The sequence below is a fragment of the Python bivittatus genome, unplaced genomic scaffold, assembly GCF_059951505.1.
Source record: "Python bivittatus isolate LINGU-HERP-01145 unplaced genomic scaffold, Pbiv_v1 ctg000120_np1212, whole genome shotgun sequence".
In the NCBI taxonomy this organism is placed as follows: Eukaryota; Metazoa; Chordata; class Lepidosauria; order Squamata; family Pythonidae; genus Python; species Python bivittatus.
Window position 1 is genome coordinate 4369531 of NW_028277037.1, and position 16658 is coordinate 4386188.

General features: G+C 38.1%; 1 protein-coding gene across 3 annotated transcripts in view; it reads right to left on the minus strand.

Annotated features, from left to right (window-relative positions):
- Positions 1-235: 235 nt before the first annotated feature.
- Positions 236-16658, minus strand: part of ITPR2 (inositol 1,4,5-trisphosphate receptor type 2) — a 224016-nt gene continuing 207593 nt past the window's right edge. For all 3 annotated transcript variants that reach the window (XM_088134864.1, XM_088134865.1, XM_088134863.1), the window contains exons 56-57: positions 1963-2124; positions 236-1042 (exon numbers count right to left, since the gene is read on the minus strand). In XM_088134864.1, the coding sequence (XP_087990990.1) occupies positions 953-1042; positions 1963-2124 (252 nt within the window). In that variant the 3' untranslated portion in view covers positions 236-952. The remainder of the gene's footprint in view (positions 1043-1962; positions 2125-16658) is intronic.

Here is a 16658-nt window from a genome sequence, read left to right on the forward strand (position 1 = left end):
TAATCTTTGATACTAAAGATTTATAAAGGAGTTCTTTTTCTCCTCAACCTCACCCTTGCTTTTAACCACAGATTAAAGGCCATCCTTACTTAGAATCTTTAGTTGCAACGACCTTTAGGGTATAGCTAAGTCCAGGAGTAAGGATCTAAATTTGATGTAATGTTCTTGGTGAATAGAGTGTTCTATTCTAATGTCTTTGGTGGCTACATGAATAAATGGAAAGAATGGAAAGCCACAGATTCATTGTACTGTATTTTATAGGAACTGTACAGCTGACAGCAAAAATGCTCCTAGCATTATAGTTTGTCTTCTTTAAAAAGCAAAAACATCTGGTGGTGAAGGAGATGACTTTGTTTATCTCCTAATGCAAATTAATTTGCTGTAGCATATTTACATGTGTTTGGTTTTTTTTTTTCCCCAAAGAGCAAACACCGTGCAAACATGACAAATGACATGAGCCAGCAAACAACAAGAAACAGATTTTACAGATTTTGAATAACACTGTTGCATTTTGGGTTAATCAACGACTCTCTCAGTAAGTTGCTGGATTTACAAGGTTTCTTAGAACGGCATTCAAAACAACTGAGCCAAATTCAGCTTCTTTCCTGCCAGCCTCTGGAGAAAGAAAGATAAAAAAAAAATTTAAACCCAACTGAAATGCAAGAGTATAAACTGAGCCCCCCCCTTTTTTTCATTTGTTTGTTTATTGATACGGCTGAGCAAAGATGAAGATTATGTCCCCATTTTGCATTATCTGTAGGGTTTAAGCCACGGCCCCTTTCAACCATAAAACACAGTTACAAATTGTTCCCAGAGCTCAGTCATTTAGCATTTTGGCACTCAGTTGAAAACTTGGTAACAATAGGCCCTGTTCAGTCCTTCCACGCTCAGCTCTTCTGCCTTGTGATCAAGAGAGAATATTGATGAAAGGCCCATCATAGCCTGGGTGGTATCAATGTGGTGGTGCATGATGGTTCACGTGGGCAGCAGCGTTGGATCCCAAAAAGCCCAACCTCTGTTTGTTTTTCCTTTGTTCTGTCATCTAAGGGCAAGAAAGGAGACAAAGACAAGATCAGCAGCTGGCTATTCTTTCCAGAGGCACAGGGTTACCAATGTTACCTGCTGAGATTTTCTTTTAAAAGTCTATGTATGTATTTGGAAGTCATAAAGAGGAGGGGGAAAACCAGTGATACAGAACTGAAAGGGGAAGAAAATGATTATTAGCCAGGGATTCCTTTCAAGTGGGGGTCAGTTTTGCAAAACAAGTCTTTGGGCATGTATAGGATGATTTCTCCTTCCTCAGAGCAATTCTACACACAAAGTACCCTCGTGCAAATAGTGGATGATTAGGAATTTTTAAACCATCAGATAGCACTTTGAACAAGTTAATTCTGGATTCAGGAAAGATACAGGTAATGATTAAAACATCAGATCATTTCATGAGAGATCCCTGCCCGATTCTCACTTTAGCAGAGGCACAGAGTAAAATAAAATATTCAGAATATACAGGATTTTTCTGTAGCAATGCTTCCTTCTCAGGGCAATTCTTTCCAATCCAAATACGCTCACTGGTTTTATACCGCTGCCAACATAAAACTAGAAATGTGAATTTGAACAGAGTTCATATAGGGATTCTTGGTTAATTCACTGATCTGATTCATTAGATTATGCCATCAAAATGTTTTCTTGTCTTGGTTAAAATACATATTTTTGCTTTTACTTGATAAAGGTTCTATAAATGTGGAGAAAGGCTTTCAAGGAGCAAATGTCCATTTTTGTAAGAATGACATCACTATGGTCTAGTTGAGAGCTTCCTTCTTTTTATAGGTGTGTATCTATATTTTATTTAGGTGTTTGTTTGCCAGATTGACTGATATTTCACACCATATTGGCTTTCATATCATATTCTGCTTTGTGACACATACACAAAGAGAGAGAGAGACAGATTACAAGACAACTCACCTGTTCTTTAAGCTCAGCTAGTTGACTGGAAAGCTGCTTGACCAAGATCATGGTGGATTCCAATCTCTCTTGCAGATTCCTGATTTCATTCTGTTCACTATCACCTTCGTTGCTAACCAGGGACATGGCTCTCATCCGAGGAAACCACTCTAAATTTTTTTCCTGCGTGTGGTAGAACAATGATAACCATATGAGATCAATATACCTTTAAGCTTAAAGCCTTATAAAGGAATTCCAAAGGATTCCAAAGGTTTCTTGGAGAGGAGGAAGAATTTATTTAAGCAATTTATATAGCCATCCAGTTGATGTACAACTGAAGGTGGTGTGCACAATTAAAAACAGCAGAGCAAAAAAAGACATTTAAAACATAGTAAAACTGCACCTGAGACAATGTCAAAGAGTCCATAACACTAGAAACTGTCAAAAGAGGCACAAAAGCTCCTGATCCATGTTTGGTGTAAAAAATAGGTACTCTTCCAAAATGATGGCTTATTTGTAAAGCAGAGATGTCTAGTACAAACTGCAGTGACTAAATTTATTAGTTTAGATTTACTGGATTTATAGGCCCCTCAATTCCATTGTGCCTCTGGTTGGCATATGATATAAAACAAGGAAATGCAAATAACCCATAAAGGAATATCCAGAAAAAAAAATCAGAATCCAATATCTAATCATTCTAGATATCGTTTAATCAATGGGACTAGAGCTTGCCAAGTCTGCTGGATTGTACGGGTTGGGCAGAAACTATGGTCCCTTAGATAACCACATCCCAATCTGTAAATGAAAAACTTGAAATATGCATTGTGATGTTGTGATGCAAGCACCACCCCTTCCATTCTTGCACGCAACTTCACAACACAAGTACAAAGGGGATGGAGTTGGCATTACAACACTGCCACACGTTTCATCGCTTGCCCTCTCCCCATTGTTCACCCTTTCCAGATGTTTTCATGCATAAATGTGAAGTTGCAAGGGAAAGAAACATACCCAGACAGGCATGGCTATTTTCTGAGACCATCACCTATTCCCCAACAGCTACATTATACCTTGCAGGTCACCAAAGTTGCTTTTTGCTGATCTGCAGCAAAAATATCACCATAATTTTAATTCACTAGCCACATTCTGAAAACATTTCTTCCAATCCTCAGTTCCATAGACAGATGTCAGATTGACTGTCAGGCCTTATGAAGAGCCAGTGACCCAAATCTCTTGGAACCATTTATGCCCTTTCTGGTCCTTTATTAGCAACCACACTTCTATGAATGCAAATGTATATGTGCGAGTGTGTGTCTGTATCCCTTTTATCATTGTTAGCCAACAGTGCCTACAGGCAGTCATCAAGTCTCCTGCTGCAGCATTTCAGCAGCCACCGAGTATATGTAGATAGCCAGTGAGAACTTCAGCAAAATCACATTATTGGGAATCCTGGATTATTTGAAACCAAGCACTGAATTCTCAGGGGAAACAGTTCTCTTTCAGGGTACAGTTTGCCTTTACCTTTGTGCTGGATTTTTTTTTTTTACTTCCTAGTCTAGCTGGCAGCCCTAGGATCTCCTGGTAATCTCCCATCCAAGTACTAACCAGATCTGACCCTGCTTAACTTTTCAAGATCAAAGTTGGCTAGATGCCTTCATCAACTACAGCCTAAAAGTAAAATCTCCCTCCAGCTGAGCTAATTTCTAGGGGAAATACAAAATCAGAATCGATTTGCCATTCTCTTCTTCTAGGATATTTCCATGCACACACACATGCCAAACTTCCAGGCTTGCTTACAGTCCTGAAATTTCCTGGCAGTTTCCCATCCAAGTACTAGCTAGGCCCAGTCCTGTGTAACCAATCTTGGTTGATCTGAAAAAGCTAAGAGCTGCTTCAGGAGACTATAAATGCCCCAAAATGGGGGGAATACAGAGGAGGAGGAGGTGGTGGGGGAGGAGTAGCAGTAGCCATAGATGGTTACATTTAACAGCAATCCATACAAACACAACTGTGTGCAAGGACATTTTCACCTGTGGAACAGATGGCTGGGATTGGTACAAAGAGCTGAAATATTTAGAAGGGGACTGACTACAAAAAACTTTACATAATGCACAACAATATTAAAATGACAGGTGAAGGCTGCAACAGTTAATTTCACACTGGTGTTCCACTTTTGTCAGTTTCTCTGCTGTCACCATTAAGGTACATAATTCCTAGTTTTAGAACTGATATTTCTGAGGGTTTAAAGAAAAAAAACAAAACAGAATTGGATCTTAAAATACTGACTTATATAACTTCCAATTGCTTCTTTTGAAAAAAGGCCTTTTTGGGGAAGATTTAATTTCTTAGGCTTTAAATAGCCCTGGCAATAATAATTTGGCTCAGTTCCTGATTCAGCTAAACCACAGCTTGATAAATGTTTATCCTAAACTACAAACCTTAACAACTTCATACCAATCTGGTTTGTCACTTTACCATGAATACTGTGATAAACAATCCGTAGTGAAAAAAGACAGCTATAGAGAGAGGAATTAGAGTTTGCTGGGCATCTATATACAAGATAATCCAAGGAAAATAAACATTGACCCCAACAGTACAAACATACATACATATCTGTGTATGTATTTAAAAACAATAAGAATAAAATGCAGTATGTTTTGAAAACTGGGCCAAGGAGATAATGGGTCACAATATGTTATAAGAATATCATGTTTGCACAACACAAAATACAGAATATAGACTATATTGAAAGTTTTCCAGAATACTGGCAATATCCTTCTAGGAAAGTATATCCTCTATTACTCTTATGGCTCTCCATAGTTGAATCCAAAATGTTGGCTTAAATGGATGTTTGGTTTGAACCACCATGTGACCAGTTGTGAGCAGCTGAGAAAGAAAGGGAGGGGCTCTAGACACTGACAGCCAACAGATGAGAGGGGACTTCATCTGGGCTTATCTCAGGGCACATCTCATAAACAGCAACTCAGTCTGGATTGCAGAAAGCCCAGGAAGAAGAGATCCAAAACTTTCAAAGAGATTCTGCCTTCATGAAGTCCCTAATAAAAGAGGGTTGGAGGTTCCTCTCCCAGTTTCCAAGATTCTGCATCTTATCTTGCATTAACCATTCCTCACTGAAGTCCATGTAATTCTTGCTGGGAGGCTGGGCTTGACTTTACATGGGATAAAATCGAGAAGTAATATGATAAAGGAGATGGACTAGGACTGGGGAGACCCACTGCAATTTCCAAGATTCTCCATCTTACCCTGTTCTTGCATTAAAACTCTTTATGTGTATGATTCTTGCTTCTTTGATCACACCCTGCTGAATGGGACTTTACTCATTCAGATTCTGTTCTTTCCCTTTAATTCATAGGCAAGCACAGGGAGGAGGGACCCTCTAGATGTTGTGGGTTGTAATTCCCATCATTCCTCACCATTGCCTGAACTGGCTGAAGCTGATTCTTCTACCACACTGGCAAAGGGAGAGATTTCCCTCCACCTTGATTGACTCTTGTCCCTCTTCCTTGCTTCCCCTCCTGTGGTGGCGAAAGAATAACAATTACGTTCAGACTACCTTAACAGCTGCTGAAGAAGAATGCCTTCTTCTTCAAAATTAAGTCATTGGAAATTGGAATAGTTCTAGGCAACCAATGCACAATTAATGTTTCTCCTTCTCTGCACTGCCACAATGGTCTTTAGTTACTGAGAACAGAACACAATGGAATCATAAAGCCCAAATAGCATAGGATGTGGCTAAAGTAAGGTGAGAGCCCACTTGGCCCAAACCATCAACCTCAGTTAGATTTACAGGAGAACCACATTATGAGCCTAATGTTGTTTCCGAAGCCTGTGTCTGACTCACAACATTAAAAGTAGGGTTGATAAAGAAAATAGTTACTGGAAATCAATCCAAAGAGTGCCCTGAAGGGTTTAATTGAAAGGGGAAGATTAGCAAGTAGGAGAGAAGCTGAACTTTACCCTTCATTCCTGCTGATCCTCTTTTGCACATTCCTTCTTCTCTAGCCATATTCATGTTACCCCAAAAACCACGAGTTTAAACAACCTTGTTTGCTGGTATATCAACTTACTTGGAATTAATTTCCACATAAGTAAATTTAGGATTGTTATCCTAGGCCAGTGTTTCTCAACCTTGGCAACTTTAAGATCATGCTGGCTGGGGAATTCTGGGAATTGAAGTCCACAGATCTTAAAGTTGCCAAGGTTGAGAAACACTGGCCTAGGCTATATGCTTTCTGGCCAACGGTTCACAGTTTTAACAACATCTGCTTTCCTGATCACACTCCCTCCTGACTATGGGCCAGGTATTACCAAAATGTGATGGATGTTTATTTTTAATTACTAACTTCAGGGATGTTGAGACAGTACCAGGACTAGTCTGACAAAAGGCAATTTCATATAGAAAGGATGGAGTTTGAAAATGACCACATAGGTGCTGACGTAATGTTCTCTGGCATCCAAGAAACTTTTTCAGCTTTGTATTGAGAAGATACATAGCAATGGACAAAGTTTTCATTCAGAGAGTTTGTCTGCTACTATTTTTCAAGCCCACTTCAGTTTCTGCAGCCTTCACATTTCCTAAAACTGGTGTCTTATCCCAAGTTTGAATCTGTTGAAACCTATCTATCCGCCAAGAACAGATATTAGCTCTGCCTTTTAAAGGTCTTCCTATCTGTGATAATTAATTCTAACAAAATCCATAGCCTGCGGTGATAAAATAATAACATCTGCTCCAGATCCTTTAATTTTTTTAAAAAAAGTCTCCTCTCCCTCCTCAACCACAGATGCTGTTGATCCAAAAGAATAAATTAAACCTGATATATGGATACTCTTGATACTAATGAGAAATGCACTAGGTTAAGAGAAAGATTTAAGGGGCAGTCAGTGTTTGCATACTACTGTGTTTCAGGCTTTAATATTCTGGCAATAAATGGTATGTGCTTTTAAACTCAGAGGAACATAAATATGTATATCATGCTACTCCCTTTTGAGATAAACAACATGATGCAGAGCACAAATAAAATAAAAAAAGCAAGAAACACCATGCAAAGGAAATTAAAACATAAGGAAAAAAAGGAAATATAGCAAAGTCTAGTACACACCAACATCATTCAATATATGTCTCCATATGCTATAATTGCTTTTATCACATTCATATACCTCAAACGTTGCCTTTGGTTCATTCAATTTTGCATTTCTTTTGAGGACCTCATCAACTCCGTTCAGCCACAATGTTCTCCACCTTCCCATTCCTCTTGACCCATTCACTCTTCCTCCATAGATTTTGTTTTGCAATTCAGCCCTTATTTGTTCTCTCTATATGATCCAATGACCTCAACATACTTCTTTCACACCAGAACACATAGTACCCACTAGTTTCTACCAGCACTGGTCCATCTTGAAATTTCTCCATCCCTTTTCCTACCTTTAGTAAATATTCTACCAAAGTTCACAAATTCATCTACTTGCTCTAGGTTTTCACCATGTATGTATTTCTTGCAATCTTTACTCCATTTTCCCTGTCAAACAGGGGACATTTTTCCTATCAGACAAATCCCTTAGCTTTTGATACATTGATTTCCACATCCCTTGTTGCATCATGCAATCTAACTTTCACTGCAAGTCATTTGGATTCTCACACAACAGCAGAGTCATCTGCCTACAAAAGTTCACATACACTCCCCAAACAACACACTTGTCACCACAAACATTCCTTACACATTTATCCATTAATATGCTAAACAACCAAGATGAAATCACACATACTTCCTGCTTAATACTGAACCATTCACTAAGCATTCCATATATCCTCACACATGATTTACTCTTATCATATATCGCCCATATAGCATCCAGCAACTAAACTTTAACTCTATATTTGCACAAAACATCCCATAATTCTAACCCATTCACTTTATCTTTCTCTTTGTCTAAAGCCACAATTGTACAATAAACTTCTTTTCTCATGCATATACGTTTCTTATGATTTGCTGAAGAGCATAAATCTGATCAGCATGAACCTGTCCAGCATAAAAGTGCCCTGCATTTTCCAGATTGTTCTCATGATCACCTCCTGTATCCCTTCAGTCAAAATTCTGCTACACGCCTTCCCAAGTATACATAATAAACTCATCTCCCGGTAGTTTCCATATTTACTGTTGCTATTTTCACTTTGTATAAAGGAACAGTAATGACTTTCTTCCAAACCACAGGCACAGAGGCCGTCTTCTCAGACCTGTGTAACAAATGGCAAAGAGACTCCATAAAATATATAATCTACCCTGGCAATTTTACAGCACCATTTGTTAACAACGACACAGTGTTTGTTTACTTCACAATATTTATAATCTGCCTCAGACAAGATAAAAGGAAAGCCCAAAGAGAAAAATATAATAAGAAAGAAACAGATTTTAGAACGGTTTAGAAGTTCCTTTTGGTAAATCTTCTTTTCTCAGATGCTAACAGATATAGCATTCATTTCAATTCCAGTCTTCAACATACAGTATTGTTGTCATCCCCATAAATATCTCTAACCCCCATTTCAGTTTCACCCCAAATCATTTCATTGCCTTCATTTTTAAATCCATTCACTCCTTTCTCTCTTCACTCAGTTTCAGAACAATGTTCCTTCTATCAAAACTCCTTTGCATTTCCTATGCCTTTTTTAACCCTAATCATTGGCTGTTCACTTTGACTACATTCTTGCAACTACCTTCTTCTCTCTATAATCGCCTTCTCTCTTCCTCATTTTCTGTCACGGTTATTCTCTTATATGCATTTTTCTCATCCAAAGGATCTTGCATCTCATTATACCACCGAGCATCTTTTCTCAAAATGCCCCACTAGCAGAACTTCACACCCTTTTGTGGCACTCGGTATTACAATTCTTTTTCTCTGTTCCACATAATCTTTCTTTCACATCTATTTTCCATTCATTGTGTTCAGAGATTTCATCTAGTTTCTAATATGTTTTCATACAGGACTTGTACTTCCATTTCCTGCAGTTATTCCACTGTCACTCTCATTTCTTTCACTATTTTTCTTTTCTTCTGTGTTGTTTCTTCCCAAAATCCTATGTCTATACTGACAAAAACAGTCTCTAAAACTCTCATCATCTTTGTATCATAATTCTCTCAATCTTTCATTATAACCAATCAAATCAATCATGTTTTCAGATTTATACTCATTTCTCTGCATGTGTACATAAGAATAGATGTATGTTTAAACATCTATTTAAACCATGGTATTTAAACCATGTCCTGGAAATAGACTTTTTTCCTAAGCCAACACTCACCAAAGGATCACCATTCTCATTCATTCTTGGATTTCTGAATAGCGCAATCATTTTTGCTGTAGTCTCTCGCATCTTTTCTTCCCACCCATTCCTGTTACCTAGCAGAATACTATTTTTCCTAGATGGTATTCATTCATAATGGTGTACAATTTTTCTCAAAAGTCATTATTACCATTTCTTAAAGTGTAACATGCAACTACCACCAACCTATGGATTCCTACTTTCATATACACCTAGTGCTCCTGAATTCTATCGCCAATTGTTGTATAGCCACAAGCCCTCTACTGTGGGGTATCTATACAATCTAACCCTAAGCAAATATAGATGGGCCTTTTCCAGAGCCCACTTTGATGCCATCCCTTCAGCACTGCTGGTGGGAAGATTTCATGGAACTCCTTATTTACAGTGACTTTGCCCTTGTGGGTCCAAGGAGGTAGAAACTTTTGCCCATGTCCTCATATGGAGTCCTTTTTATGATGCCCCAAGACATGCTCTGATCTCCCCAACCATCTCTAAATTTGAGGGTCATACTGATAAATTTTATGTTTATTACTTTTTAAGGGATGCTAACTCTACAGTCCTGTGCCAGGTGGCCAAATCTCTTCATCAAGTCATACAACTGTGCAAAACTTTTAATTAGATGTGCTGTTTTATTGTCTTCTTGTTTTCTTTTTTTCCCTGATTGTACCAAATTATTTCTCTTTTCCTACTGTAAAAGCTGGTCAAAGACCATAATAAAGATATTTGATGTGATGAAACTCATTTGTCATGTTAAACCTTTCACTCATAATTAAAGCTACACCTTCATTTTCCAGCACGTATTCATCAACTCTACTTAACAAGCTCAAGCCACCTTTGTTCAGATTAATTACATCTTCCCACTTTCTCCTTGTTTCACATACATGCAATATATCTAGTTTTATTTCCTTTATTTCATTCATTCACGTTCATTCCCATTTATGCTTGTATTCCAAATTGCAATCTTCCATATGACATTATTGTCACCCAATAGCCCTACTGATATTGACATCTGTTGCCTATCATAGTTTTGGTCAATTAAGGTGTTCACAAAACACTGGTTAGTAAGATAGAGAAGGTGTAGACTATGCTACTTGCCTTAGTTGTGTCAATACAACAGGCAGCAGGACAATGGTGATCTGTTTTGTCACATTTGGGCCAGTAAGCCATAAGTGCAATGAAACCTCTGTTTTAACCCAAGCATTCTCAGACTATTCTATGCAAACTAGGATCTCTAACTCAGAGACAACATGAAAATTAACATGCCATTGCTCACTGGTTAAAAAGTATATTCTGACACATACCCAGAATTTAAATTTTATCTGGATTTCCACAGAAACAATAACTTGTCAGCACATGTGTGTATGTGTGTGTGTGCATGTGGCTGGGTGGGTATTCTGTTCTATTTATTTATTAAAGAGTATTTTACATTTCTGCTTCAAGACACCCTGGGAATGTTTTGCATTATATAGCTACTGGAATCAGATTAAGAAGATAAAAATAGAGAGGATAAAGGAATTATTTATATCATTGTACAAAATACAGACTGTGTTTCTTCATACTGTATCTGAAGAACTACTCCCAATCAATATGGTGTTTCCAACATTACATACTGTATTCTCTTTTCTGCCACCATCTATTCTATTATGTAGTTTTCTTGGCAACGGTGGAAGTGATTTTCCAAAGCCTTTGTTTGGGATGTGTTTTAACTTCCTACTCTAACCTACAGCCCTTGCATTTCCTAATGGTCTCCCCTCTAAGTATGTACCAGATCCAACCCTGCTTAGCCTTTTCAAAATCAGCCAAGATTAGCGAGGGTTTGCCACCTAGTGGGACACTATTCATTCAGTATACAGCAAACATATGTTAAACATACCTTATTATAATTCTGTGGGCCCTAAAGCAGCTGTGTTAGTACCCTGACTGTAGTATTTCCTTAAAAAAAAACAATAACACTCTATAATTGGTTATTTAACCTAGATTTGGCTTCATTTATTATAGAAACTGCTTTCTGAAAGATGTGCTATCTTGATGTGGAAGGACACAATTGCCACATATGTTTGCACATTAAATATATGGAAAATAGGTCCTGCTGGAACATATGCAGTTCCTTTAGGAATTCTTGCTTGGGAGAAAGCTGCATTGAATATTTGAGTAAACAAGCATAGGCTAGACTGCTAATTACCTTCATGCAGTGTGTGTCATTATATCAATGCTATTTCCTGTATAGTAGCTAAGCCCAGAATGTGAATTTCCTTATAGAACTATCCAATGCTAGCAAAAATATAATCAACATGCCCCATCACCCTACTTCAGGAAGAATATAACTCATTCCCTGTACTGATTAATTTATTTAACTGTTGGCATTTGTCACTGCTCAGGTTGCCAGGAAAAATACCAGGTGGCTCCAAATTTCTGCCAACATCTAGTTCTAGACTGCTAAATCAAAATCCAATCTTTTACAAGCTGAACTCCTCTCTACTCAGACAAATGCCTGGGGTGGGAGCTTCTTCTCAAACAATACTGGACCTACGTAAATGGTGTTTCTCTCTCAAACATGATAGAATAATTAACTGGAAAACCTGCCACTGTAGCACATAGTGGCTTCTGTAAAAATTTGCAGACTGGTTTTTGTATCAGGGGGTGAAAGAAGGCTTTGCATTTACATGGTATACTCTTTGCAGCTTCTCATTCTGCTCCATTCTTCATCTGTTTTTGCATTAGAACGCCCTGTCCCTTAGCTGATCTCTCTCCTGAAGGTTCTCCCCCCCCCCGCCATTGACCCATGTCAACCTTGCCTTGCTATCCACTCATCCCTTCCCCTGTAATGAAATACTGCAGGTTTTTAGGCAAACCTAACAGCAACTCAACCAGTGAAAGATGCCAGAGTTACAGTAGCCCAAACATGCTTCCCCCACCTATTGATTATCATTAAGTGATACAAAAAAACAGAGACAAAGCAACTGCCCCCTTTCTCCTCTAGACATCCAACATTTTGCAAGGATCCTACATGAGCAGAAGTGGCTTTCTGTTTTGCTCAGAATATACAGGACAAGGCAGTATAAAAGTGCTTGTTTCCCACTCACATGATGCTAATTGTATGAGGGAAGACAGAAATACTGAATAGGGATATTGTGTAACATCCTTCCTCCAATGGGCTTAAAGATAAATCCTGGGGGTATCTCAATTTAAATTCAATAATTGCCCTGTGAGCTGTGAGAGGCAGTGCTTTGTCTGAAACAGCCAATTGCTTCATGAATGAATAAGGATTTGAACTGAAGTGCACCAATTAAACCTTCAAAGCTAGTTGGCAGAACATTGGACCAGGACTAGGAATGCTGACTTTGGAGCTTCCTGACTGGTTCTTGGTTAGTCCTCCTAAGCTCAGCCTAACCTAACAAGATTTCTGTGAGGATGAAATGTGCCAGTAGAGAAGTATGTCCAGCATACGTCACTGCTTGAAGGATGGGGAAAAATGTAATGAAAAGATTGTGGAAATGCCACCTTCATCTAATACAAATGGCTTCTTTCCAGGCACCCAAACAACATTAGCCAAGTTATATTTTATTTAAAAGCTGTCCTTCCAAAAATTCAAATTCTAACTATTACAAGTCATAGTCAAGATTTCCACATCTGGTCTTCATCTAGCAAACAGCATCACAGAAGCCAAAAGAACTTTTATAGTTTACATCAGTGATACAGATTTGGCTTTCGATTTAGGTCAAATGCCTAAAGGCACAGATACCAAGAGGGTAAATTGATGCATAGAAAATACATGTGACGTAAAATAAGTAGCACATCTCCACAGGTAAAATAATCTGGCTGGCTTTGTCTGGGTTCAGAAGCTAAGCAGGTTGGACCTGCTTACACAAATGGGAGAGCTTCAGGAAACCCTAAGGCTGTAGGCTACCATCCTAACTCCAAACAGTTACTGTCTGAGGCAATCGCTGAACGAAGACTACCCCATAATCACTTGTCTGGCTCCCCTAAGACCACAAACATTCTGCTTATTCTTCCTCACCATGACATTATTTTTTGGATCATGTATATTGGAGGGGTTGTTAAAAGGACTGCAGATTATGCTTTACCTTGTATCAAACCTTCAATCTTTGATCCTATCAGCTGCAGGGGTGTGTGCTCTGAATGTCTTAATCTCAAGTCAGACCTGCTGGTGCTTTCCTGTTTAGGGCTTCCTCAGCTCTGGAAGACCTTAGAGCTACATTAGGTGATGGCCACTATGCGAAATTAGAAGTGTGACTCAATGCAAGTGAAGTGAAGTCAAAATCAAAGCCTGCAATAGCACTGGGCTCTGGTAGGGAGTGGCATCCCTGATAACTGCCCAAGGATGAACAGAGCAGAGGCGCCATAATTCAGCTGATTAAAAAATGGAAGAATGAAACAATATCAGATGCACCATTTTTCTGTTTCTGTGAAGTAACAAACATGATCCAAAGGTCAATTCATTGATATCCAGAAATGACTGGCTCTTCTCAAGTTTTAGGTCCATATTTCAACGCCAATGGGACAACTCAAGCAGAAATTATTCTACGTAATGTTCTACAGACTACAAGAAGGGATCCATGCACCATGGAATCACTGCTTGACCGGTTTTCCACAATGGCAAAACAGGGTGAAAACCTAAGTGGTCTAAATTAAAAACAAGAACAAAACCTGAAAATCAGATTGAAGTAGACCTTTAAAATTATGTTATGTAAATTAACAGTATTTCTGAATTTCTTAACAGGGCAACAAAGCACTTTGCCCTGTACAAAATTGGGTATTTGCATGGTAGTCTCTCATATACACAAGCTAAAAATAAAGGGGAAACAATGCAAAGTATTATTAGTTTTTGTCACTATTATAGGATTTCATGGTGTCAACTATATAGTAATGCATCTCTTATACCAGGGTTCCTCAACCTTAGCAACTTTAAGATGGGTGGACTTCAACTTCCAAAATTCCCTGGGTGGCTAGCTGGGGAATTCTGGGAGTTGAAGTCCACCCATCTTAAAATTGCTGAGGTTGAGGAACCCTGTCTTATACCAAATTTGAAGCAAATTTTCATTAAATGATGCATGAAACAAACACTTTGCATGTTGGCCTTGTGATAACATCTGACTGATTTATTTTTCTACATTAATTTGATATCCTCATTCTCTGTATCTTCTCCTTTTGGAAAGATGGTAGAAACCTGACTATTTTTATCATGTGCGTGCCTACGGAGGGGGGCTGATTTCATGTGCTAGCTTTGCAAATAGATGAGAAAAAAATGAACACACAATTTAATAGAAATATTTCTGACAAACACAGATGTCCATGGTTAATCAAATTCAAGACGTTTCTCCCAAGCAGATAAGTCTTGTAAGCTAAGTATATTTCTGCCAACAGAGGTTATAAAAAACAAGGATGAACTGCTTTTGAAATGAAATTTGGTGTATAAACCAAGAGTCCCTCATTTTCATCTTCCCTGAAATTAGGAATATTGTCACTGAAGCTAAGAGATAACTTTTCCTTAATATTAAGGGAATATAAATGCAAACTTTATTTCGGCCACGGATTTAAGAGACAGACCTAAGAGACAGTTCTTCGCTCTCCTACATCTTCTTAATGTTGAAAGTGGACAAACAACAGTATTACTAATGGAGAAAAGACCCAAAAGCACTTCATTTACTTCAAATGTCATAGTAAGGACTAATAATCCAATTCTTCCTATATGGACTTGCTGTCATGGTTTTCAGATTCCTTACAAAATCTTTCCTCCCAGATACATCTGTTGATGAATTGGGGAAGTGTCTCTACAAAGTTAGTGTTGTGGAAAAATTTGGAGAAAATGTAAGAGCTCAAATGTACTTCAAATAGAGCAACAATCCCTCAGAAGCTGGGAATACACCTTCATAATGGCCAAGTTTAGAATGTAAATTTGGTGTGCTGATGATGATCCTGAACAAGATCCTGTATGGGACCACTCCACAATGTTTTTTTTTCTTTGCCTTATGTATTTTCCAATAGAAAGGAGGAAAAAAGGGAGATACCTGCAACCATCATCAACAAAATAGAGAAATCATAAGAGGAGTCATGAACTTACTGTAGAGGGTTGGATGTAGGTCTTATTATGCTCTTAATATGCTTGGCAAAGTTGAGGTAGGAGGAAAAAAGGAAGATAATAATAATAATAATGTAGACTGATGTGATACAAAAGATACTGTCCATGGAAGAATTACAAGTAATTACTAGAGACAAGTCAAAAATGGCACATGTTCTTTAACTCCATGCAGTCCTCAGGAGTTAATCCTGTCTTGATGAAACCTAACTTGCTCCTGGTTTTGAAACTGGGAACACAAAGGGGTCAGAAATAGGCTTATCATTAATTACATTTCAGTCGCAACACACACAAACACAGAGAAGAAAGACAGTTTTGATTGGCCATATCCATTTCTGGATGATAAAGAGCTATCCTGATTCCCAACACAAGAAGGCTATATGTTAAGGAAGCCTGATTGCCACCATTGTGTTTACTGAAGAACACTTGCTTGACTGGGAAAATTTTTATTTTGACATAATTTTATATACTTGAGTTCAATAATATCAAGTCAGTTATACAACTGGAATTTTGTTGCCAGGCACCCTTGGGCATTCTTGACAGATCTACTTCTGTTCCAAACAGGCATGGCTTTCTCCACACCAATTTCTTCTTGCTGGCACATTGCAAGAACTTGAGTGACTTTCCTGTGCTACTTCAACCTCACTCAAAGCAATCCAACACTATTTTCTTAAGAATTATCCTGTGACATTGGCCTTGGAGCTTATTTAGAAGAATGCCTTTTTATTGGAATCAATTTCTCTTACTGCTAAACGTGCATTATGTGTTGAGTGCTGTGACATTATTTTCAAAATAATTGGACAAAACACTGTGGCTCTTTTAATGAGAGCAAGCAAGCAGATGGGCCTCATTCCTACAACATGGGCTTGGATAATATCTGTTAACTTTTGGACAGTGGCCAGTTGTTTGGTAATGAAATGCAGTAGTTGTAACTGTAACAATATTTTATAAAGTAAGCGGATATTGTGATGTATCAAATCCATTAATCAAATTGCTTTATTTTATTTAAGATACCATTCCCTGTAAGGCAACATTTCTATTGCTACATTTCATAAAAAGAAGGTCACTGATCAGCTTCAGTGGCTGTGCTTTTTAAAGATTACAGCTCTTATTTGATAATGGTGAGAAGAAGTTTATTTTATCAATTTCTTAAGTAGCTTCCTGCACAGTATTACCTTTCAGGAGTATTTAAAATACAGTGGAGTGCAAAGCCTTTGGAATTCAAATGGTTTGAATTCCAAAGGGCCCACTTTAAATTTGAAACAACTGTTTTGCATTTGACATGGCTTG